The sequence below is a fragment of the Drosophila serrata genome, unplaced genomic scaffold (genome assembly GCF_035046125.1).
Source record: "Drosophila serrata isolate PLE 108 unplaced genomic scaffold, ASM3504612v1 contig_233, whole genome shotgun sequence".
Lineage (NCBI taxonomy): Eukaryota > Metazoa > Arthropoda > Insecta > Diptera > Drosophilidae > Drosophila > Drosophila serrata.
This window is the reverse complement of record NW_028257131.1, coordinates 374,265-398,424: the sequence shown is the minus strand read 5'-3', so window position 1 is coordinate 398,424 and position 24,160 is coordinate 374,265. Positions and strand designations below refer to the sequence as shown.

Below are 24,160 nucleotides of genomic sequence, written 5' to 3'. Positions count from 1 at the left end.
TGATGGGTAGGTCCCCAGACACTGTACGTACAAATATATTCAAATAAACTCAAAATCTAAAAAACTTTCTTTAAGATTTATTGCCTAATAAAAACGATTTACTTCGTCTTATTTAGTTAGTAAAATCATCTAACAAACCTTATCTGTGGTGTATACAAGCCGACGTGCATATTTTACGGAAGCACAATACACATCTCTAGTGCATTTTGTTAGCTCTAGCGAAAGTGTTGGAAAATGCCTCAACGCTATCCCGTCAGCTGTGCTGCGAGCGTGTTGATTTCAATTTGCCTTAATTTGCGAACTGTTTAAAAAACAGCGTCTAAAATGCTGTGAGTTGACAGTCAACAAGTTGTGCGTAAGCCTCTATCCCAGTATAACACGGGAAACCTCGGTTTTTAAGGAGTTAAACTAAGGAAAATCGAAGGAATCCAGCCAGCATGTCGACGGGCTTAAAATGTCGCAATTGTGGATCCAACGAGATCGAGGAAGATAATGCTCGCGGAGATCGAGGTAAGTTATAGATTGATCCACATGCTGGGTTACCTTACCAAATCCCTCCTCTTGCAGTGTGCATGAACTGCGGTTCGGTGCTTGAGGATTCACTCATCGTTTCCGAAGTCCAGTTCGAGGAAGTTGGTCATGGAGCTGCCGCAATCGGCCAGTTTGTCTCGGCCGAGTCGTCTGGCGGAGCCACCAATTATGGCTATGGCAAGTTCCAGGTGGGCTCAGGCACCGAGTCCCGCGAGGTGACCATTAAGAAGGCCAAAAAAGACATTACATTGCTCTGCCAGCAGCTGCAACTCTCGCAGCACTACGCCGACACAGCTCTGAATTTCTTTAAAATGGCCTTAAGTAGGCACCTGACTCGCGGCCGCAAGAGCACCCACATCTACGCTGCCTGCGTCTATATGACCTGCAGGACAGAGGGCACCTCCCGTAAGTGCTGTATCTAACTATGTGGAGTGTCTAGCTAATCCCTTTACTTTCCCCCGAAGATCTCCTCATCGACATCAGTGACGTTCAACAGATTTGCTCCTATGAATTAGGCCGCACCTACTTGAAGCTATCGCATGCTCTTTGCATCAACATACCATCTGTGGGTGAGTAGTGGGAATGGTTTTTACACCATATAGTGCTACTTTCCCTAGTATTCTATCTTCAAAAATAATCAGCTTCGTGTGTTGCATATGAAGGCTCGAGTTTTAAATTTGCTTATGTCCTTGTGCACAATAAGGTTGAGTTTATGTTTGGTAATTGTAATTATTAAGTTAAATTTGGATGATATCTGGCATATACAGTTCTTTTTATTGTGAGTCTACTTAGCAGATTGTATCGAAAATATCGTAACCTTTCATATTTCGAAGTTATAAATTCCGAAAAAATTCGCTTGTTTTGATATATTACACAGAATATCGATTTAGAACATAAAACGCGGCGTTTGAATACAACGGTTCTATATACCGACTTGTGCTCTTAATATCGATACTGTAGAAACATAAAGATATTTAAATGCATACCTCCCACATCCCTTCAAATATATTTCAAGGCTCTAAATTGTAAATTCGGAAAATCTAATAATGTATTTTGATTGATTAAAGTACATAATTGGTAATAGATTCATAATCAATATAGGATAACATTTGCTTTATTTATTATAAATGTATATAAAAAAACGGTAATTGTAGGAGACATTCTTATAAAAAGCAAAAAATCAGTACAATTTCCAAAAGAATTCCATTATGTCGAAACATAAAACTGATTGTTGCGCTGAGCAGCCCAGAATATAATGCATATAGGAGTAAAGTACGGGGCTTAATGTCAGTAGAAAGGCGTGTTATGTATGTAAGAGAGTTATAATGGAACAACTACGAAATGGAGACACTACAGGACCTATGTTTGAATATAATTAGGTAATATTTTCGCATACTCGGGCGTTAATTTTGATTCACTTATTACATAAACTGGTTAACTTGGCTTTCAAATTCGTCGTATGCAATTCTTAACATGGCTTATTATCCCTTGAATAATAGGTATAGGTATGTGTATATATCGTTATCAGATCAGATGTGTGTGTATATATGCTGGCAAAAAATATGTTTGCTATGTATATATCGTATTAGTTCCTCCCTTTAACTCTTTCTCTTTAGAATATTGGTTAACGCTAGCTTGACTGATTGCCCCGAATTCACTGCTTATTGCATTTACATTTACGATGTCTGTGCGTTTCTATATAGCGCCGATTTCTCTTACCCCCTATTCCCACTCCCTCTCAAGTCGTACGGAACGTATTAAGTTTTTCGAGTCAACTACTAAATCTGCACCTATGTATGTATAAAGTTATGGGTGTATATATATTCAACTTGTTTCGATTTTGAAAATATCTTTTGTATGCATTTTGCCAACAAACTGTGTACAGTGCGTTTCACAACTGTAGAACGGTTGCAAACTTGACTGGCTTAACGTGCTATTGGCTATAACGAAGGGAACGTTAAATAGTTCCTTAAATCGAGTGACTTTCTTGACATGATCTCGCTCTCACAGCCGTGCCAAAGCTATGAAACGCACCGTCTCGAGGTGTATATATATGTATGACTATATATAGGACTATTATGAAAACTAGAGCACTCTACTATCGTCGTATATGTCTATATCTGTATATACGGTCTATAACTTCGTCTAAAACTCCAATTTGCTTGCTTGTGTTGCACTGAAAACCCATGAGTTTCGATTTTGTAGCTGTATTGGTCTCCTCGATTGTTGCTGCTGCTGCGGCTGCTGGCGATAGTAGCAGGCTCCCTGCCACTCGGCGCAGTAGAGCTGTGCGCATCAGGTGCTGCCCTCCGCGGCCAGATCTTCCCCAGAACCGTTGACATTGTTGCTAGTTAAATGGCTGCCATTGGATGTAGCAGTTCCAGCTGCTGCAGTTGCTGCTGCGGCTGATCCTCCTGCTCCTCCGATTGGCGTTGGACACAGTGAATTTGTAGGCGAACTCATAGCCGTCATTGTGGTGGGTCCATAGAAGATCAGTTCGGGGATTTGTCCGCCCTGCACGCCAGTGCCGTTGGTGCTTTCCGACGAGCACTGGAACTGGAACGTCACATTGCCCATGAGCACCTCCGACATGCCTTCCTGGCCGAAGAAGCTTAGCTCGTTGCCGTCCAGTATTACAGAAGCGGTGTAGTAGCACTCGGGCTCGATTTGAATGGGGTTCTCGAAGAACACGTGGAAAGTGTTGCTTGAACCGTCCGAGAAGAATTTGGTGTCGTTCTCGGCGAGGGTGCGTCCCAGACGCTTCAGTTCGATTTTGACGTTATAGTTGGCGGCGCCAGTCGATGAGCCATACAAACCAAAGCCCACAATGAAGATTCTGTGGGGAAGACATTTGACATTAAAATTATGAGTTAGATGCAAGACATTCTCCTCTTACCTACGGTCCACGGAGAACTGAATGGAATCACAGCGTCCGCGGTATCGCCACTGGTTCGAGCGGTAGGCGCATGACTGAAAGCGATGGCAGACCTGCGTCTTCAGGCCCGCTCTCGAGCGCGTAGGAAAGCCCAAGGAGGGCTTAACCTTGGCGGTGAAGTGCAGGAACATGTCGATCGTTTCCTGTGACGAGAGGATGCCAGTCTGGGCCACACCATTTGCAAACTCTTCCAGCGACATAGTGGGTATGCGGATGAGGTGCAGGGCCTGTCCCAGCAGCCTGCGCTTATTCTGTGGCGTATCGTCGATGGTCATCTTCTCGCAGGCATTCAGAGCCCAATTGAGAGCCGCCTCGAACAGGTGTATCTCCTTGCAGTTAAGCGTCTCCCGCGAGAGGATCGACTCGAAGGTCTTGAGGTCAATGTCCACAAAGTCCTCAGACTTTACCGCCATCTCGGCCTGTGCGTCGATCACTTCCCAGCAACGCTGCATCAGTTCGGGCTCCTCGAACAGACGCGATTGACTGAGAAGTAGGCAGGCGTTTTTTGCCGTCAACTTCACCTCCAGATAGTTGACGCAGGCCCTGGCCAGATGTGGCACTATGTACTTCTTGGCCGCATAGAGAGTGGCTAGGATGTGCTCAGGTTCAAGTTTGATTTCATCACAATAGAGGTACCTATAAAACCAGATTCTGATGAGCATCACTTGTAAAATCTAGGGCCTTAAATGTGGATTACCTTAGCAATGTTAAGAAGGCAGTGGGTTCGACGTCAGGCACTTTGATTTCCTGCTTGTTCTCCGCCAATCCGCCATAGAACATGGCATAGAAGACGGAGCTGCCCGTGGCGAGAATGTATTTGTGGGCGGGTATAGTCTGAATGGGATCAATGTCTGTTGTTTCGTGGGGAGCAAATTAAGAGATTAGATTCTATAGTTGATTTGAGAGAATGGATTAGTTACCGAACTCCCCGCCTACAACGAACTTGACGTCGGACATCAGCTCGTTGTTAAACATGGCCGCGTTCCTCTCCAGAACCGTCGCCTTGCTGGCCTGCCAGTTCGGATCCGCCGTATCAATGGCATTGGATGCCGCCACAGCCGCGAAATGCCAATTGGTTCCAGCGGAGCACACGTACGATCCACTGCCGCTAGTGGGTGTTGCCGAAAGAGCAGCCACCGCAGCAGCTGCCGCGGAACTGGAAGGCAGACAGAAGGCTGTGGGACTGCCAGAGATCCCTCCGCCACTGCCCCCACCACCGCCGCTGCTGCTGGTGCTGTTGTTTAGGGCGCCCGGCGAGGCCAGAGGTGAGGATGGAGCACTTATGGGCTGCGTTATCTGTATATTGTGATCCGCTCCAGCAGAGGCACCGCCAGGCGGAGAGACTCCTCCTCCGCCCCGCTGCTGCTGCTGTTGCTGCTGGTGATTGTGGGGCGGTGAATGGAGTAGCCCGTTGCCATTGTTGAGTGTTTCCACTGTGGATTAAAGGGAATAAACGATTAAATATTTTTTGGGTTATATGGGTTATAGTCTCTAGGCTGATTATTCCCACCCAGCTCGTTCAGAATCAGCAGCACGCGTGGCCACATTTGTGCAACTTCCGCTGCGTGTGCATCGTAAATAACGAATGCCAGGGTCTCCCCTTTTTTTCCACAATTATTTTGCCCCAAAACTACAGTGGAGCTTCTATAAGTTGAGTGAACATTGGAAATTTTAACAGTGTATTTATCAGGGTATATATTATTAATAAAAAACAATTAATAAAGCTGAAAATACCTTTGTGTCTTCAGATTGCGGCTTCTACTTGCCATTTTATGCATGCATAGTTTTTCCGCACTTAATTTTCTATACATCTGCCTTTGAAAATGCAAATTAATTGCAGTTGACCCTCAGTTCATTATTTGTGTGTCATCGAGAGTCGCAGTGCTTAATTAACAAATACCTAAAGCTTTCTTGACTTGGCTATAAAAATTTAAACTTATACATTCTGTGAATATATATTTTGAACAATTCTAGCTTAAACAATGGTAATGAATATCTAGAAATTTAACTTTTATTTTAATTTTAAATTGATATTAGTTTAAATCTTAATGCGTTTTTCCGTAAAATGAAGGCTATATTTAATAATTAATATTATTACAATTCCAAATAGTTATGAGTTATGACATTTCCTGGTTTCACTGTAAACTAAAAGTGGAGCGTCTCAAAATAGCAACGCATTCTGTCGCTGCTGTTGTTTTTGTTGCCAGACACAACCCCCCCTTCGACGCCCCATCTCTCCGCCTCCCTTTTCTTCCCCTGGTGACACTGCCTGGCCGCCTGGTTTTGAGTTGTGTGAAAAATCAATAACTCACAGACACACACGGCGGCGACGGCACCTGCCGTCGTGCTGCCTCTTTCTTTGTCTTCCGCCCTTTTCCACGGGCCAGTGCTCCCCTTGGTTTTTCCTCGGGATGGCCTGCTCGCCCCTTACCATTGATCCATCCGCCATTTGGCTGGGAATGCGACATGCTCTCCTGGTTTCGTTTTCCAGCGGATTTTAGCGATAATCTGTTCAGGGGATTATTGCTATTGCCGCCGTGATTGTTGGCCGAGGAATTATTACTGCTGCTGCTGCTGGCCATCGTCGTAATTCACGATTCTACGGAAAAGGCAGCTAACTACTTTTAACGCGAGGGTCGGGCTGTAGCTCCAAGCACTGGCTGTTTAAACATTTGCATTCAATTAACCATTTTAACGCCCTCCATTTTACTTTTCCGAACTGCGCTTTGTTTTCGTGTTTTTTTTTTACGGTTTGTTTGATTTGTTCTTGTTCCGATAACAGGGAAGGGCTGCCAACTCTTGTTCTCGAGAAGAGACTTAACAGAGCTGGGTTAGCAGCGATAACGATAACATTTCTGCGAGATATGGTCACCCTAGACGATAGTGTTGGTTAACGTCCGCGCTAGGCGCGTGTTTTGAATTTGAATTAGCTGAGATATACGTCTGATTTGGGTTTCGCAAGCCATTTGGATTATATCATGGTCACTCGATGCTAATAGGTATTTCCGTCATGGCGCGCCATTAAAAGGCGTACGTGTGGGAGCAAATAGGGCCGATTCAAGACTTATTGTACACCGGGGGAAAATATTTCAAGAAAATTGATAAATTTAAACAATCAAACAAATGAAAATATGGTTAGAATTTGGTTATAACTAGTAGGAATCGGTTCAGATTTTATATATTCCCTTGAATATTCACATTTATATCTCTTTTTATTCGATCGGGCAAGGCTGTTGGCATTTGCATGCTCGAATCGTATTTGGTCTATTATTTATTGACTGTACCCGGCGCATACATATTTAATATGAAGAAACAAAACGCTGAACTTGAAATCGATTTTGATGTGTTTGCTTGGACAGCGATCGAGCCAGCTCACTCGCTCACTCACTTGTCCAAGGTTTATTTATCTCTTAGCACATTCGTGTACAGTAAAACCAGTTTCTGCAGTGGCAGCAGCCGGCAGCAGATCGAAGATGTGTGCCGAAAAGTAAAAAATGTTGTTGACCTTTGCCTAAGCTAATTTTTGACTCATCATCGTCCACCCCTCCTCCCCCCAACCAATGATAAAGTCGCCCATCTGGAACATTCGCTATCAATTTCGAGCCTAAATGAAGCTTATAAATGTAGGTCAGATTTACTTAATAAATTATACGAAATAATTCAGTTATCCTTACTCTGTTCTGGCGGTGGCAACTCCTCGTTCTCCGGCACTCGAGCGGCGTACTCCGGCTCATAGTTGTGCGCATAGGCGCTGCCCCAATGGCCGGCAAAGTCGTCCTCCTCGAGGGTCAACAGGTGGTCCAGCACCTGCACGCCCCGCTCGAGGGGGCCGTGGAATTTGTTGATCAGCTCGGAAAGCCGCAGGTTGAGGCCGTAATTACCCGAACTTCCGATGCTGCTCGATTCGATGGCCCAATAGAATAGGTGGCGTCCCAGATGGCTGCTCAAATGATTCGCAAAGGCCTCGATCATCTTTTAGACGACAGGGGCGAGATCATCTTCACATAACTTCCAGTACCTTATTCTGCAACATGTAAATAAAAGACACATTTACTATTCATGAATTGGTAGAAAAGGACGGGAATTCTTTTAGTTAATTGATATTATTCATTATGCCATATGTGAGCGATAGACCGCAAAAACGGTAAGAGCAAGGCACTCCTATCCGTCTGACCGCAATCGTAATTTCAGATACATGTAACATAATCTTATTTTTATGGATATAAATGATACAATTTGGAATCAATTTCAATTTCTGCCCGCCACCTCTCGTTGGAAAAATTGCCAAATGCGGGACTGTTGATGCACTTTCACTTCTCCGTTTCCCACTTAAACTTACACTTCCACTACCATTTTCATTTTCATTTTCAACTTCAGCTCGCACGCATTTGTCGCATTTTATTAGCTTCAGGAAGTGGAATTAAGTCGGATGCCCCTCGCCCAATTTTTGGCTTAATACTTTTTTTGGGTCAGCTGGAGAACGAACCCAAGTCGCACTCTCTGGGTACCTTTTGCACCTGACTCTCTGGCAGCGGAAATTATGCAAGCGGCTATTTTTAATTGGCAGCACCGCGAAGTCCGTAACCAAAACAAAACGGCGACAGACATGAACATAAGTCTTCGCTCCGAGAGAGTGTCTCTCGCCTTACATTTTCGACTCGTCATTGGCGTCTTGTCTTTCCAACAATCAACAAGTCTGTGTGTGGTGTCGATTTTTGTGCTATATATATACATATCTCCACCTGACACGGCCACGCCCCCAAATAAACAAAGCAATTTGTTGTCGGCGCCTCTAATGAAGTTCTTCATGCTTCGATTACCTGTGGAGAACTTGGATCTGTGGCAGGCATTAGCACGATTCACCTTTGACGTGATTAAGTCGAAAAGACGTCGAAAAAAGTGATGATATATTATATACAATGGAAGATTCCACAGAGTGAATTGTTTTCATTAGTTAATATTACGCAACATGGAATAAACCAAAACTTGGTGGTTGCTTTTGTAAATTAGTAATTTTTAGCATTTATTTTAAGTCTAATCAAGGTTGGTAATTTACCAACTGCGGTTAAAATTGCTTAAATTTTTAATTTTCTATAAATAATTCAAACAGATACTAAGGTCTTCCCTTAAATACGATTTGTATCAAATTAGATATATAATATCGTTATAAATTACAGATAAACAAGGAGGGTCTCTCCTCCTCTAGCTGAGGTTTATTTTATCTTCAGTGTTTTCTATTATAAAAGGATAATAACATTTCATATAACTTTATATTTATTCTATATAACTTCATATTTAAAACCCACTTCTTAGCGCAAATCTTTAAACCAAAAGTAGCAATTCAAAGTACAAATTAAACCTCTAAAACAAACTCTATAAGAGGAATCTGTACTTGGAATAAGTGTTACACATATCTATATCAGAAATGATTTACTTGGTTTTATTGTAAATATCTCTTCAGAAGTGCTCTCAACTTTTAATTTAATTTACACCTCAAATAGTTAAAAAACTACACCTAAATAACTCCCTTTAAATATGTTTATTTGATATTAAAGTTTTAATTGATGGACTTGTTCTAGGCAGGTTATTGCACTTTTTCCATGAACCCCCTGCCGTTTTGCTCATTACCCCCCTTCGTCCCCTCTTTTGCTGCCATATGCAAAACACACGCATACTATTTATGCTAAATTAATTTCATGGCTTAACAATCGAGTCACGTTTATTATTCATAAGCTGTGGGTCTCTCTTGTTGTTTTCCCTGCACATTCTGAGTTCAGTTTGCAGTATTTTCGTATTTTCGTTATTTTGTATTTTCGTACTTTGTGCAATTCGTTGAATTTCCATGTTTTCAGGTCTGTTGTTATTCGTAGTAAGACCTATTTTCATTAAGTTGCAGTTCGAATTTGCCGCTTGCATTAACTTTTGGGTTGCCCTTTTCTTAATTTGATTCGCTGCTTTTCTGCTGTTTTCCACCGGCCGGTTGTTTTTACTCGGCTCTGGGGTCCCTCTCGGGGGGAGTTTATTTCATTTTTCATTTTCATTTTTCATTGCCTCTTTAATTGCGAATGCTGGCGACCCACTTTTGGCCAAAGTCTCGGGTCACACTTGGCCAGAAGAAAAAAGGTGGTAAAGGGGAGACCCCAAAGCAACGCCCGCGTAACACTTTCGATTTTATTTCCTCATTACACGCTGCTCGCTCGCCAAGAAAACAAAACACAGAAAAATAAAAATAAAAATAAATCACAACCAACACAATACACCCAAGATCACACACAGCAAACCGAAGACACAACACCAAAAAAATAAGTGAAGAGTTGTCTCTTTTTTCTTGCAGTTACTGTCTTGGGTCTTGGCTCTTGGCTCTTTTGTTTTCTCATTATTTCGTGGCCCTTTTTAACGAGCTCCTTTTTGTTGCATTTTGCAATCGCCACGCATTTAGCTGATTAACCCAAAAGGTGTCATAAAGCAATTAACCCCCCGGAGTAATTACCAGAAAAAAAGATTATTAAAAGTTATATTCTATAAGAAAAAAATTATAGGAAATTAATTTTATATTTATCATAAAGTTCAGTGTTTTTTTCTGCCTTTCCACAATTTAAATATATGTTTCTGTTGATACAATCAAAGACAGGAAAGCAATTGACCCCTGAAGCCCCCTCACAGACTTGCTAACGTGGCCAATATATTATATATATTATATATATATTTATAAAAAAAACAGCAACCTGTCGAAGCTCTCGAACCCTCGATCCGTCAACCGGTCAAGTAGTTCGCCAAATGAGCCTGTTGATTTGCCGATTTTGCACTTTAATTGTCCGATTTTTATTTTACATTTTTGTTTTGCCTTTGTCTTGGCATTTTTTTTTTGTTAATTTTATTTCTGCTGTTTTTTGTGGCCAACTTTGTAATCTGATAAGGGCTTCAAGGAACGAAGTATCAGTTTCGAGTTACAAAATTGCCTCTTTAAAAAATTGACAGTAGCTTGTAGTCTTTTGAAGGTCATTTCGCTCAAGATTAACCCAAAAATAACAAGATTGGAATGTATGCCGCAAAAGTATCATGGATTCTTAATACTTTAACAAAAATATAGGTCAGCTGTATTTACTTTATTGTAACTATTGAATATCAAATGCTAATACAAATACCTTTAAGTTGTAACAATTAAAATAGTCTAGGAATTGCCTAATAATACAACCATTGCTTATTTTAAGCTAAATTTGAAAACAAGTTACTTCTAGCTTTACAAATTTTCCGCTAAACGTACTTGACAAATATTCTACACAAACTTTTAATTATATTCCCTGGAAGAATTTTAATTATATTCCGAAAAGAGTGTGTCTCAATATTATTCAGAAAATATTACTAGTTACTTAATACACGTTTTGACTATAGTTTAGGGCCAGCTTAAAGTCTAGTGGCATTTCTGAACCACAGTGTCTAATTCTCGACCCCCTGAAAAGTCTGAGTCTGAGTTCCATTTTTTGTCAGAGTGCCGTCGAGTGAGGCTTTTCCATATGAGTTTGGACCTCGCTTCGAGTGCCCTTAGGTTGTTTCGCAATTATTCAGACCTGTCTTCTTGGTCTTTCAGTCTATCGGCTTTTGAGCCAGTCTTTGGCTTTAGACGCTTTAATTTAGCGGATAATTTTATATGCATTAACATGCAGTTTTTCTCACTCACTTTTCATATTTCTTGGGATTATTTGGTAAGTCATGGTTGCATTTTGTCTAATGACTCGACGAATTAACATTAGTTTTTTCGTTGGATTTGTACAATCCGTAGTTTGTTTTGTTTTGCATTCAATTCTTTTGGTTCAGAAAAATCCCCTTGATGATTTGCTGAATTCTAATTCTGTTTCTTTGGTTATTGTGACATATTGGTTCTTCTTTTTTTCTTTTCCAAATTATGACTGTATTTCGGTTTCAGTAGAAACCTGTTTTCTTTGCCATTTTGTGCAGGTTAAAGTTAAAGTTTTTGTGCTTAATAATCTCCCGTCATCGAGTTGCTTAATATTTAAAATATTCATGCCGGCAAATGGCGCGATTCTTGAGTGGAATTCCAAATGCGAATATCCAGAATGGGAATACAAATTCCTGTTGTGCTTTGTTTTGTATCGACAGTTTGGGGAGGGATCTCACCTTTTTTTATTGAATTTTTTTTAGCCAAAGTTTACTTGGTTTTGAAATACAAACAAGCACTTGTATGGAACTAACTATGAAATGAGCGATCTTTGTTCATCTCTTGGCTGACATAAATGCCGGGAACTTCAGTCTCTGTGGAGGCTTCATCGAGTGGCAAACACTGAGAGTGGGGAATAGGAGGGCCGTCATTAAAAACAGCACCTTTCGAACACAAAACCATAGTTATGAGCAGTAAATTACAGCCAAATGCATGACAATTAATGGGGAAGAGTGCATCTAATGTATAATTACACGGCGAGACTTATTATTCCACTGGGTGATAAGAGAGTTTTGAGCCCTGATTGAGATCTTTACACCGAGGCGTCGGACAATCATTAAGATTAAGATCATTAAGTCAGTCATTAAATCACTTCAATGGGTTGGTTCTCTGTGAGGTGGCAGCACTTTGGCACATTTAATTGTTAGCGAAATTCAATTGATTTATTACAAAGCTCTTAATGGGTTAAGCACAGTGTTTAGACAATTAATTAACCGCAGAAATTAGTGACGTAAGGTGAGAGAATATTCCAGACAAGAGAGCATAGGAAATAATTATCGAAATGGAATTTTTGGGGCTTTTTTTATGATGTTGTATTTGCACTTCACTCGCAGCAATTTTCTTTAGCTCTTTTTTTTTAACACGCTCAACCGGCATCCCAAAGCCAGTCGTCAGCTGAGTGTGTTGGGTGTGTGAGTGCAAAAATAAAACCCCAACACACACACAAAAAAGTGCACATAAATTAAAACGTCAACAGAAGAACAAACAAACGAGCTACGCGCACTTTGTCAACGATTATTATTATTACTTTAACAAGCAATCAGAAAAATATACACACTTTTTTGTAATTTGTTGGGCGGACAGCCCTGATGAAATAGGTTTCTTATATTCGTTAAGAGGGACTTGTTCCACGCAGCTTCCTCTTTTCTGTGTTTCTTTTTTTGTGGTTTGCGCAGGCGCGACGACCGGCCACGTTTTTGTTTTTTGGAAGTCTTTACTTAATTTTTTCGAGCTGAGACTCTGCGACTGCGCGAGTCAACGAACGAATTCGTTGTGAGAGATACGAATTTTTCGAATGAGACTCGAAACCGGCAACTTGAGACTTGAGACCCGCAACGACCCGATCGACTAACGATCGACGCACAGTAGCGCCTTTACTCATTTTACGTTGCAAAAATCATATCTGTTAAAGCAAATAGGATAATCGAACAATTTAAGAGGCAATAGACAGGTAATTGTTATAAAATTTATACATGTTTTGAACAATGTGCCACGCCTACACTTTATATTTATTTTTTTAGGGTATCATAGTGAAAAATATCACCGTTCTTAATTTATATTTGAATTTGAAAGCTTAAAAAACATATTTTACAAAACACAATTTTATTTTTCATATTTCCTAAAGTTCTTCTAGCATTACTTATTACTACAATTAAACCTATATTAAGGAAATTTCTAATAGATCAAGCATTTATGGACTATAAACACTTGATTATATATATTTTCAAGACTTTACTAGCCTCAGAGAATAAATACACAAACATTAACATTACCCCGAATTGGTTCATTGTGATTCTGATTCAGAAAAGATAAACGTAGTTAATGATAATAAATAATAATAATTGAAAAACGATGACGATAGGTAATCAATTATTTGTGTTATATCAACTGAAAGTCAAGAAATTTACAGTTTTTTCTCGGATGTTGCAAAGTGCGAAAGAAAAATTCAACTTTGAATGTTCATATCTTCTACAAAAAAAAAATACTGTAATTATTTTGATTGCAATTGATATAGATATAGGGTTTAAAAAGATAACTATAAATTTTTTGATTTTTATAACTGTTTTTGTTCTAGAAGCGCCACTGTGCGACGATCGACAATCGGCTGCGTTTTTATTGCATGCGATATGCTTGACCACGATTTGATTTTTGTTTAACTTTATACTATCACTAATACTATATATGTATATACACTGGGGTGGTGCTAACCAATTTTTATGCTTCAGCTTCTGTTGACACGACTCTCGAACGAGACATTTCCTCAGATTGCATTTCCTCATTTATCGCGCGTTCTTGGTCAATTACGAAACAATTAAAGTAGCAGCAGTAGCAGCAGCAAAGCACAGTTAATTGCTGGTGTGGAAGGGAAACTCGAACCCAAATTGCTGGCATTTTTCCACCAAAATGCGAAGTAATCAGAGGCAGAGGCAGGACGGGGGGAACAAGGGCCGAAGGGGTAGACCGCACCCGAAATGATAATTGCTGTCATGACAAACGCAAAAATAAAGTTTAAATAATAATCATTTCACTAGCCGCAGTTGCAGTTGCAGTGCAGTAGGACGAAGGCGGTTCTCTGCTAAAAGAGGGGTTTCCGGGGTGACATTAAGAAACCATTAGCAGCAGCCGTGCTGGCAACTGTCAAGTAGCAGTAGCACTCGAAGAAATTCTAGAATCTGTTAGATAATTTTCTTACCATTCCTTACTTCTGCATCATTTTATATAGAATTTAAGCCATGTTTTGGCAAGGGAACTAAGGTAACTATAAAAGTTATATTTTCCAGTGCAGCTGGAACAGTTAGCTCGAGTAACAGCTGTGCCGGATGAGTGGGCGCCGGTCTGAAGGGTCAATGCAGTCACAGTTTCCAATCGCAGTTCGCAGTCACTGCCGCAGTAGCGGCTTCATTTTTCAAGTGGAACACTTCAGCAGCAGGAGGAGCTGCTGCTGGGCCTCCACAAATGTGCGCATTCATTAGGGTTTAATAAATAATTTTTTTGCTCCCTTTTTTACGGAGTTCTTTCTGCTTTTTTTTGCTGTTGTTTTTCGTGGAGTACAGTTAGCGAGACTTTGACAAGCATCCTCATCCCCCGGCCAGTGCAGTGCCAGGGGTTGACGCTTAACAGCATCTGCCTTTGTGTGTCAAGTGGCGCTGCATAAACAACCGACTCGGTTGGATCCGGTGGAAGGGCGGCAGATTTAGCAATAAGACCTGGGCTAATGTGCCCTGCATGGGTATAAGATGAATATTACAACAAAATTCTAGACAAAATTAATGATTTTGGTGACTGAAAAATGTGTGCACACATCTGTAAAAGGGTTTTAACTAAATAATATAGAAAAAATATTTAACTTAAATTTCATAATATCTAAAATATTATATTATTTGTAGAATTTTGTCTACAAATTTATGACTCTTTTCTTTTGTTACTAATCTCTACCATTAAATCTTTATGGATGTATTTCCAAAGAACCTAATTGCTAGTTAAATATGTGTATAGTTTTACAACTTATTGTGTTATACTCTTTAAGCCACACTTAAAAATCTAGTTATTATTTGTTTATGGCAATTAAAAAGAGTATTCCTTACGCTTTATGATACATGATGTAAGTTTTACTCAAGTATGGCATATGAATTATTATTTTCTAACAATTATATAAATGATTATATCCGATATGGTTTAGCGGTTATAAAGCTATTATTCATATAATTATGTAAAATTTAATTGTATAATTCAAGTGACCATCCATTCAGCCTACGGAAAGCCAAAGAAATTTGTGGGTAAGACATTGTATTTCCCAGACCAATTTGTAAACTCCAAAAAATGCTGAAATGCCTGGCAAATATCTTTCGCAAGGTCGAGTACCCGCTGGTTTTGATTTTCCAATGCGTTTCGCACTGTTTTTTCGAGGCGTATTTGTTTGTGGTGCGTTAATGGTTGTTTGTGTTTTGCCTTTGTTTTTAGTTTTTCGACGAAACAACGACGACGACGACGACTGGGCCGAGTGTTAATTGCACTGGCTGGCTTGTGGGTTTCCTTGGCTGGTTGCCTCTATCTTTCATCTAGTTCAAATATACCTAATTATTGGTTTAATGGGCCAAATGAATGGTCGAAACCTTTTCTCGCGCGGACTACGTGACGTATGCGTGATGCGAGTGTAAAGCCAGGAAGAAATTTATCGCATGCTAGAAAAACTACTTCGGCTCGGATCGCTCTCTTGTCTCTCGGCTGTTAACCCTCTCTTAACACCTGTCTCTCTCTCGGTCTCTCTCTCTCTCTCTCTCTCTCATTGCCATGTAAAAGTTGAATGAATTGAATAATATCGGACCTGAAGTTCGGGTTCAAGATTGTTTATTTCGGCAGCTGAGACGTGGGCCCCGGGCCGGTTATTGAATGTTTTCGGTTTCATTGGCTAGACCGATTCGAGCCGACTTCAAGGTCGTCGAACAAGTTCTTCGGCTGATGCTCTTGCAGTCTGTTAATTTTTATTGAAATCTTTTGAGTTTATTGGTAATACCCTAAGGCGATGATAAGGGGTATTGTCAGTTGGTCAGGGAGTTTGCAAATTAATTATATATTGACTAAAATTCCTTTTAGATATATTTGTTATAAAGCTCTTCTTTATTAAGTATGACACAAAATATAGATACATCGATACTTCGATAACTGTGTGACAAAACGATATTTTCTTAATATATCGGAATGTGCCTAATTTTAGTTTCAGGTAATAAAAATTTAACGTTAATGCTGCATTGAATATAATCAGTAAAAAATACATATAAATAATACAAAATTTTTATATTTTGTATTTAAAATTCTGATATTATTGAGTGAAATTTTATATATCGATAAATCATATTGGACTTTTCCTCTCGATAAGCATTCATGCCAAGAGTTGTCGGAAAGCTAATACCTTTAAGAAGATAGAGATTATTGATTAGCAAGAACATGAAATTTATTGTTTAGTGGCTTATATGTGGGGGACAATCGTAACGAATCTGCTCCTAATTATTTTTTTTTAATGTTCGCTTTAATTCGATTAATATTAAACTGCTAACTGATAACGAACTCTACGATTTCCGATAAACAATCAAGAGTATTTCAAGCTATGGTTTCCTTAGTTTTTAACTTGACACTTACCGGTTAAATTATTATATATCTCATTTCCTTGTTTATTTTTAAATTTTATTTATATGTTTTATAGATCCGTGCTTGTACATTATGCGCTTCGCCAATCGCCTGCAGTTGGGCCCCAAGACACACGAGGTGTCCATGACGGCTCTGAGGATTGTGCAGCGCATGAAGAAGGACTGCATGCACTCGGGACGACGACCCACCGGCCTCTGTGGAGCAGGTGAGTGAACCGCTAAAGTCAGAGTTATGACATAGTAACTAAAGGAAATCATTTTTTACCTCGAAAAAACAAAAAGCTCTGCTGATTGCTGCTCGCATGCACGATTTTAGTCGCACTCTGGTGGACGTGATAGGTGTGGTCAAGATACACGAGTCCACGCTCCGCAAGCGCCTCTCCGAGTTTGCCGAGACGCCTTCCGGTGGCTTGACATTGGAGGAGTTCATGACCGTTGACCTGGAGCGTGAACAGGATCCGCCATCATTTAAGGCGGCACGCAAAAAGGATCGTGAGAGGATCAAAGATGTGAGTAATAATATGATAATTGCCTATGCATATTGTTATGTTAAGTATTTTATTTGAGAGTGTAACCTCAATTAACCTGTTTTAAAATTGGTAAAACGTGTGAGTTGGCCCCTCGCAAAAAAATAGGTCAAAGCCCTAACGAGTCAGATTTGAATTTCTAGACTTGTCTTATTTAAGTCTTCTTGTTGAGTTTAATAATTCTTTAACCCTTTATATTCCTTAGATGGGCGAACATGAGCTCACGGAACTGCAGAAGGAAATCGATGCTCACCTGGAAAAGGACTTGGGCAAGTATTCTAGCAGCGTGATCCGTCAACTGACTCAGGGAAAGGGAGACACGACGCAAGCCTCCTCTCCAAGCACACCCAAGAGCGTCTCCGAGAACGAACTCGAGATGGAGGAGTCCAGGCAGTTTATCGAACAGTCCAATGCCGAGGTCATTAAGGACCTGATAGCTAGCAACGAGGATGTGAAAAAGACAGAACAAGGTGGTTTGATGGCGGGCATTGAAGGTCTGCGTCCCGATATCGAGGCTATTTGTCGGGTAACGCAAAGTGACTTGGAGGATGTGGAAAAGGCCAAGCAGCCCGCAGAAACAGAGCTGTTCATCGATGACCTTAACGACGATGAGCTGGATCAGTATGTGTTAACGGAAGAGGAGGCGCTGTCCAAGCTCGACCTGTGGAAGAACCTCAACGCTGAGTATCTGCAGGAGCAGAAGGAACGTGACGAACGGCTGGCCAAGGAGCGGGAAGAGGGCAAACCGGAGAAGAAAAAGCGAAAGCCCCGCAAGAAGATCATTGGTCCGTCGTCCACGCCTGGAGAGGCCATCGAGAAGATGCTGCAAGAGAAAAAGATCTCCAGCAAGATTAACTACGAGATTCTCAAGACATTGACAGAGGGCATTGGTGGGCTGACGGGTGAATCGCCTGCTTCGAGCACGGATACAAAGCCCAGCACCCTAGAAGATCTGAAGCAGCAGCCAGCGATCGTGGAAGAGGGTCCCATTGCCACGAAAAAGGGTCGCTTTAGGCCAGCTTACGATCTGCCTGGACCTAGCAGGAAACGGCCCAAAGTGGAGGCGGGTCTGCCAGTTAGTCAGCCGGTTGATGCGGATGTCAAGCCAGCAGTGGTATTGGAAGGAGGTATGTCCACACTTTACGATTTAAATCGCCAATGATGCTCATTCCGTTCCTTTATTTTTAGCAGATGACCTGGACGAAGATGTAGAGGCGGAAGCGGAGGAGGCTGACGCCGAACCCGAGGCAGAGACCGAGGCCACTCTCCAAGATATGCTTAACAAGGGCGGCGGGGACGATGACGACGAGTTTGGCTACGGCTTTGACGAGGAGGAGGAATACTAGATTTAAGTTCGCATTTAGTCTTAAAAGCATTTTAGTATCTTAACTCTGATTTTATAGGATCGCAACTTACCCGTAATACGATTAAACTAAGCTCTTAGAAGTCGTGCACTTGTTGGTGCTCTGGCAATGTAAAGAAGCTATTAAATCATGGGCTGCCTTCTCCTCGTGGCCATTTACATGCTTAAGCCATGTCGACGGGGTAAAAAAGTAGAAAGAGGATGAGGAGGAGGAGTCAGTACTCCGGACTGGTACTTGTAGTTCGCTTCTAATTGTCGGCGCTGCCGTGGTGCGCGCCTCCAAGTGCTGCAAATAAATATTTCACTCTTAATCATGTTTTGCACTTTGTTTTGCTTGCCTTTCTCCAGGCGCTGCAGGCGGCCAGCCATGGCTGGAACTTGGCTCGACTCCACGGCCGTACTCGTAGTTTTAGCGGTAGCCGTAGCCGTGTTGAGTGGCAAGTGCCCGGCAATGAGCTGTTGAGTCTGCCCAAGCACTTGTCTCTGCGATTTTATAGTTATTATGTTGTAATTAGTGTTAATTTACTTGCCTCCGGTTCAGCAAGTCAGCATCCTGAGCGTCGGGCATAAAGCATTGCATAGTTTGCATGGAAAGTTCCTACTTTGTGCTGCCAGACGAGAGTCGTATACCGAAGAAATTAAGTCTATTGATTCGGCTTGAGAGCTATGTATGTATGCCATGTATTGTATTTGTTAGTTTAAAATGCTTAAATTTGTTTTTATTTAGATATTAACTAGCATATTTTTGAGGTTACTTTTTAATCTATGTTTAAGATCGCTTAACATACTTTTGGGACGTCAAATTTCTTTTTATGATTTAGGTTAATCTTATCCAATTGCTCTAAAGTTTCTCATACTTTCCGGTTTGATTAATTTAAACGTTCAAAAATGTATTAAAAGCTTTCAAGTAATTGATAAACTACACGTAGCTATCGAAAGGGATGCATAATTGACTCTTGCTTTTATCCTCTCATTTCAAAAACTAAAATGTTTGCAACTTTCCTGTTCTCAGAACATGAATAAATTTCACTTTCCAGCTAAATTTATGCCGGAAGTTAAGTTGAGAACCAGCATGGTTGGTGCCCACCACCCGCTTCCAACTTTAAATTTTCCAAATGGTTGCCGAAGCTCTAGCTGCACTTAATGCCCGTTCGCTAATTTGCATAAGCCCACAGCCCTGGGCCCCGAAGGATAATTATTAATAAAATGCACACGGAGTGGAGCCCGCTCGAGGGTCCTGATGGGGCGTGGCCCAAGCCAGGCCGGGCCAAGGCTTAGCCAGGCGGCCCAACTTGAAACGATAATGTGAATTGTATGCACATGTAAATCCCCAAGCAAATGTGACAGTAAAATGGCAATTAGTAGACATCTTGACTCGACCGACCAGCCACTTTGAAGTTTCCCCGGTCAGGCGACTAATTTATGCGCAGCCAGTGCAAGGATGTCCTTGCCGGGCCAGGACTGGACAGAGGTGGAGCTGCTCTATCATGGGCACGCCTTTTGATGCGGATAATCGCACGATTAAGCGCATTAATCGCCGATGATATAATTTTAACGCTTTATTCTCTTCCACTTAGGACTTTTTTATAGGTTGCGTAACTTTAGCAGAGCTTATCAGGCGAGGGATAATGAGCTACAGAAAATTAATTAATACTTGGGCATATATATAAGCTCCATTTATAAAGGATACTAGAACAGAGAGGTCTTTTCTTTTAGACAAAGCTTTGGGATGCTGCAGAGGCTGATTGAAGTGCTTTGAACTTGATTTAGTTATCAAATTTAAACTAATTCTGAAATCGTTATTACTATATCGATTTTCTAGGGTATATGGTCTTTGTAAACCCTCAAAATGTTCACTTTTTGCTTCGTGTTTGTGTTAAATTGTTTTCTTGGTGATCCGTCGACTGTCACTTGCGGCATATTAATTAAAAAGTGTTCTTTTACTGCTAAAATTCAATATAAAATATATGGCATTTATACACATACATATATCGAACAACACACGTTGGTAATATATTTTAATGCAGTTTAATTAAAAATGTGCCAAGCTGAGGTCATTTCACAGTTCCGAGGATTTTGTTTGCTGTTGCTGTTTTTTTTTTGTCCTGTGCGTGTTGATTTACTTTGTTTTTATTTTTACTTTTTTTGCAATGCTTTCGCTCCTGAACCCATTTCTCTCAATAAAATTTTTATCATTTACACTTTATTTGCGGATTTGGCTGCTTTATTATTAAATACAGCGGCCGCAGGCTGCCATGGTCAGCGACTCGCTGGCGACGCTGGAGACCATTTTGAAAAGTATTTAATAAGTGGAAACAAATAAAACGACGGCGGGAGTGCCGGCAATGCGGAAACAATGCTTTTAATTAAAATAACTTGTCCTGGTTTTGTTGGTGGTGGCCAAGCCCCGGTGACAAATAAGTGAGTAAGTTCCACCGATTGTTTAATACGCTGAAAAAGCTCTGTATAAAGTATACGCAGTGGTTGCCAAAGTAGCCGGAGGACCTGCCACGCCCAGAATTTAAGTCAACAATAAACGAAGGACGTCTGATTAATTAGCTCTGGGAAAATTAGTAGATGCATTTAATAGAAAGTATGTAACGAAACTTTAAAGCCGCCCTTCGATTTTCCCATTTGATTTGCGATTTAATAGGTGTGCGGGTGTGCTGGAGTGTGTGTGTGTATGTGGCGACTAATTTATGCGCTAATTATGTTGTGTTTTGGCCGTCGAGTGTTGTTTCGGCTCGATGAATAATTTAAACTCGTTTTCCCCGCATGCCTATTAATTAAGCCGCTAAATGTTTTGTTTAGTAATTTGTTTTCGGTCTATTAAAGTGGGTTAGGAGCTTGAATCCCACTTACAAAATGAGTCCCTTAATTGGGCGTTCATTCGGGTTGTTTGTCATTTCACTGGTGATTAGGATTTTGGATAAATAATATCGAAACAAAAGTGTTTAAAATAATTATAATTATTTTAATTGCTCTGTGAAATTTCCTTATTTAAAAAAAAAATAATAATAAGTTACTTAAATACAACATAATCCAATTAAACCTATAAGAAGGTGTTTTAAACTTGGTTTAAACATTTTACATCGTAAAACTAAAACAAATGACCAGTTAATGAATTCATTTATACACATTTTAAAGGGTTTTAATAATCCTTGTGTTTTATGGAGTGCTCTATGTATATTTCTGTTACTGTTTGTTTTTAGAAATATATCGATTTTATTCGCAAACCTTTGATTAAACAATCCTTGGATAATTACTACCGTGTATTCCTAATATCTGCACATCAAAATCCGAACTAGCTAACGCTAAATTATAATTGCATTCAAGCCGAACTGTAATTGACGTTGTTGGCAATGGCAACCTGCCCAATCAGCGGATCGCTGCTGTTTGCCCACTGCTGTGACCACAAGATGTCCTCTGGCCCAGGAGCAGTGGAATCCTGGGGGGGTGAATCCTGTCGCTTGACCAGAGCTATTGGAGGCTGCTGATAATGGCCACGGCATTAGTAGCAGCAGGTGAGCGACGAAAGCTGCAGTCAAGTGGCAGTGGCCAGTAGGAGGAGGTGGCAAGGAGCAGGCGTTGCATCTGCGGAAGCACGCTCCAATGGCACACGCACACACTTACACTCATCAGGGCACACACACACACACACACCCTACACACCCTACCCTTTGCTGCTGCAGCAGTTAACAGACAATTCCCAATCGTCCAGGCTCACGCACACGCCCACATAAACCACGCACATTTGGGCCTGCATGCAAATATGCAATAATAAAGTAAATAAACGCTTGCCAGCCGCCATTAAGCTGCAAGATGCAAAAACAGCATGAAACTACAGTGCAAATACACTAAAGAGAATTATATATATAGTATATAGAATAAGTTGAAAAAGCTTCGGTAAATAACTATTATTTGGTCACTTGCCTTATTAAATTAACACAGAACACCTTTCCTGAAAATAAAGTCACTTTTCCATTTCATTTTGTAATATTCTATAATCTTTAGACTCGTAAAGTATATTATAATTTATTAAAATTTAAAATTTATCTTGATCTTTTTCATTTTTAAAAATATTTCCTAATATTTTGATATAAAATAGTATGACCTAAGGACTATTTACTGTACACATGCATCTATCGCCAGCAGCGTATTGAACATAAAGTGCCTGGCAAACTAGGCAAGGCTGTGATTGCAAAACACAAGTGCAATTACCTGGCCTGCAGGCTCAGCACACACACCCACACCAACACCAAAGACTAGCACCGCACACAACAAACACTTACAGTTAAGCTCAAAATTGAATTTCCAAATTCAAAAAACAATATTTTAGATGACTGAAACAAATGAAACTTTAGTTCTTTAAGACAATAAAAAAATGTTACTTATTATTAAAATATGTTAAACAAAATTTTAAACAAATAAGAAAAATAATGTTTCTGGGGCTCTTCAGACAGCACCATTTATTTTAAAACTTATTAAACAGGTTTATTAAAGTATTAAAACGAATTCTCTAGGGGCCACATTAAGTGTACCTTTTTTTTTAAGATGAAACAAATATTTGGCAGCTTAATTAATTATTCTTTCACCACCGAATACAGATTTCTGTAGTTAAATCATTAATTCGTTAATAATAGATTAATAATAAATCCCGAAACGTTACTATATTTATTTTCAAGGAATTACTATTAAAATTAATTATTTAATTATTTATATATATATATACTATATGTATATACATATATATATTTTTTTTTGCCAAATAAAATTGTCCTTTATTACTTACAAATGCGATGTGCAGTAACTGCTATTATTTTGGCCAGAATTGTGCGCATCGCAGGCTTTTCATGAATGTATGTTAGCTGGGCGCCACAAAGTAGGCAACGATAATGTCATAAATTCAATGAATAAACATAAACGGAAAAAGCAGATACGCGCACACACTCGTGCATAGATGGCACACTCACACTCATAAACAGCAGCTGCGTGTGTTGGGGTATTGGGGTTTCGCCGCGAAATAGGCAACAACAACAACAACAACATTAGCAGAAGGGAAACAAATAGCAACAACATTTCCCGGTAACAACAACGCAACATCAACATCAACGGTGGCAAAATATGTATTAGCCCCCGAAGTTTACTAACAAAATTAATTATGCGAATTAAGCGCAGTAAAAGCACTTTAAGCAATCCCCCGTCCTCCTGCCCCAGCATCACTCCGGCGACCGCACCCCATGCCCCCGAAAAAACCCCTTCCAGATCCTTCGGGGCCATAACATGTGGCGCATTGTGGGCTGTCATGGATGCTACACTTGAAGCCTTTTGGCTTCAAATTTGTTTAAAAGTTTGCTTAAATTTCATATTTTCTTTGATCGGTTAAATAGTTTAATAGTTTATTAATTTCTCAAAGAAATGTTTACTAGAAATTCATATATTCTTTGATATAATATAAGCTAAACAAATTGGCACTGAAAAAGTATTTTAACTTGGACGAAATATATTGATTTTAAATCAATTTAAAATTATTTCACTTTAAAGGATAAACTTTAAATTGTTTTGCAGTGTAGGGATAAGGTGCCTGGGAATGAGGATTGTGATGAGGGGAGGGGACGCTGAAACGGACGCTTTTGCGGAGAGGCCAGGACCCGGGGACCGAGCATTGTTCAATTTATGCGTGTTTGTGTGCGTGTTCCACTC

At 40.2% G+C, this 24,160-nt stretch overlaps 2 protein-coding genes across 6 annotated transcripts; one reads left to right on the top strand and one right to left on the bottom strand.

Annotated features, from left to right (window-relative positions):
* Positions 1–198: 198 nt before the first annotated feature.
* Brf (Brf RNA polymerase III subunit) lies at positions 199–18,768 on the top strand. The gene is made up of 7 exons (XM_086830255.1): positions 199–510; positions 568–936; positions 996–1,100; positions 16,624–16,773; positions 16,850–17,076; positions 17,300–18,221; positions 18,283–18,768. The coding sequence occupies exons 1-7, from the start codon at positions 438–440 to the stop codon at positions 18,438–18,440; spliced, it is 2,004 nt and encodes a 667-aa protein (XP_086686381.1). The 5' UTR covers positions 199–437; the 3' UTR covers positions 18,441–18,768.
* On the bottom strand, positions 1,555–13,555 carry lute (BTB/POZ domain containing protein 3 lute). Of its 5 annotated transcripts, none has more exons than XM_020957743.2 (6): positions 12,481–13,555; positions 7,141–7,490; positions 4,387–4,899; positions 4,164–4,317; positions 3,428–4,102; positions 1,555–3,367 (listed from the first exon to the last, which is right to left on the bottom strand). In XM_020957743.2, the coding sequence occupies exons 2-6, from the start codon at positions 7,436–7,438 to the stop codon at positions 2,827–2,829; spliced, it is 2,181 nt and encodes a 726-aa protein (XP_020813402.2). In that variant the 5' UTR covers positions 7,439–7,490; positions 12,481–13,555; the 3' UTR covers positions 1,555–2,826. The 5 variants fall into 5 exon arrangements, with proteins under 5 accessions (XP_020813402.2, XP_086686376.1, XP_086686378.1 ...); XM_086830250.1 differs by lacking the exon at positions 12,481–13,555 and adding an exon at positions 11,603–11,806; XM_086830252.1 differs by lacking the exon at positions 12,481–13,555 and adding an exon at positions 8,116–8,142.
* Positions 18,769–24,160: the final 5,392 nt, after the last annotated feature.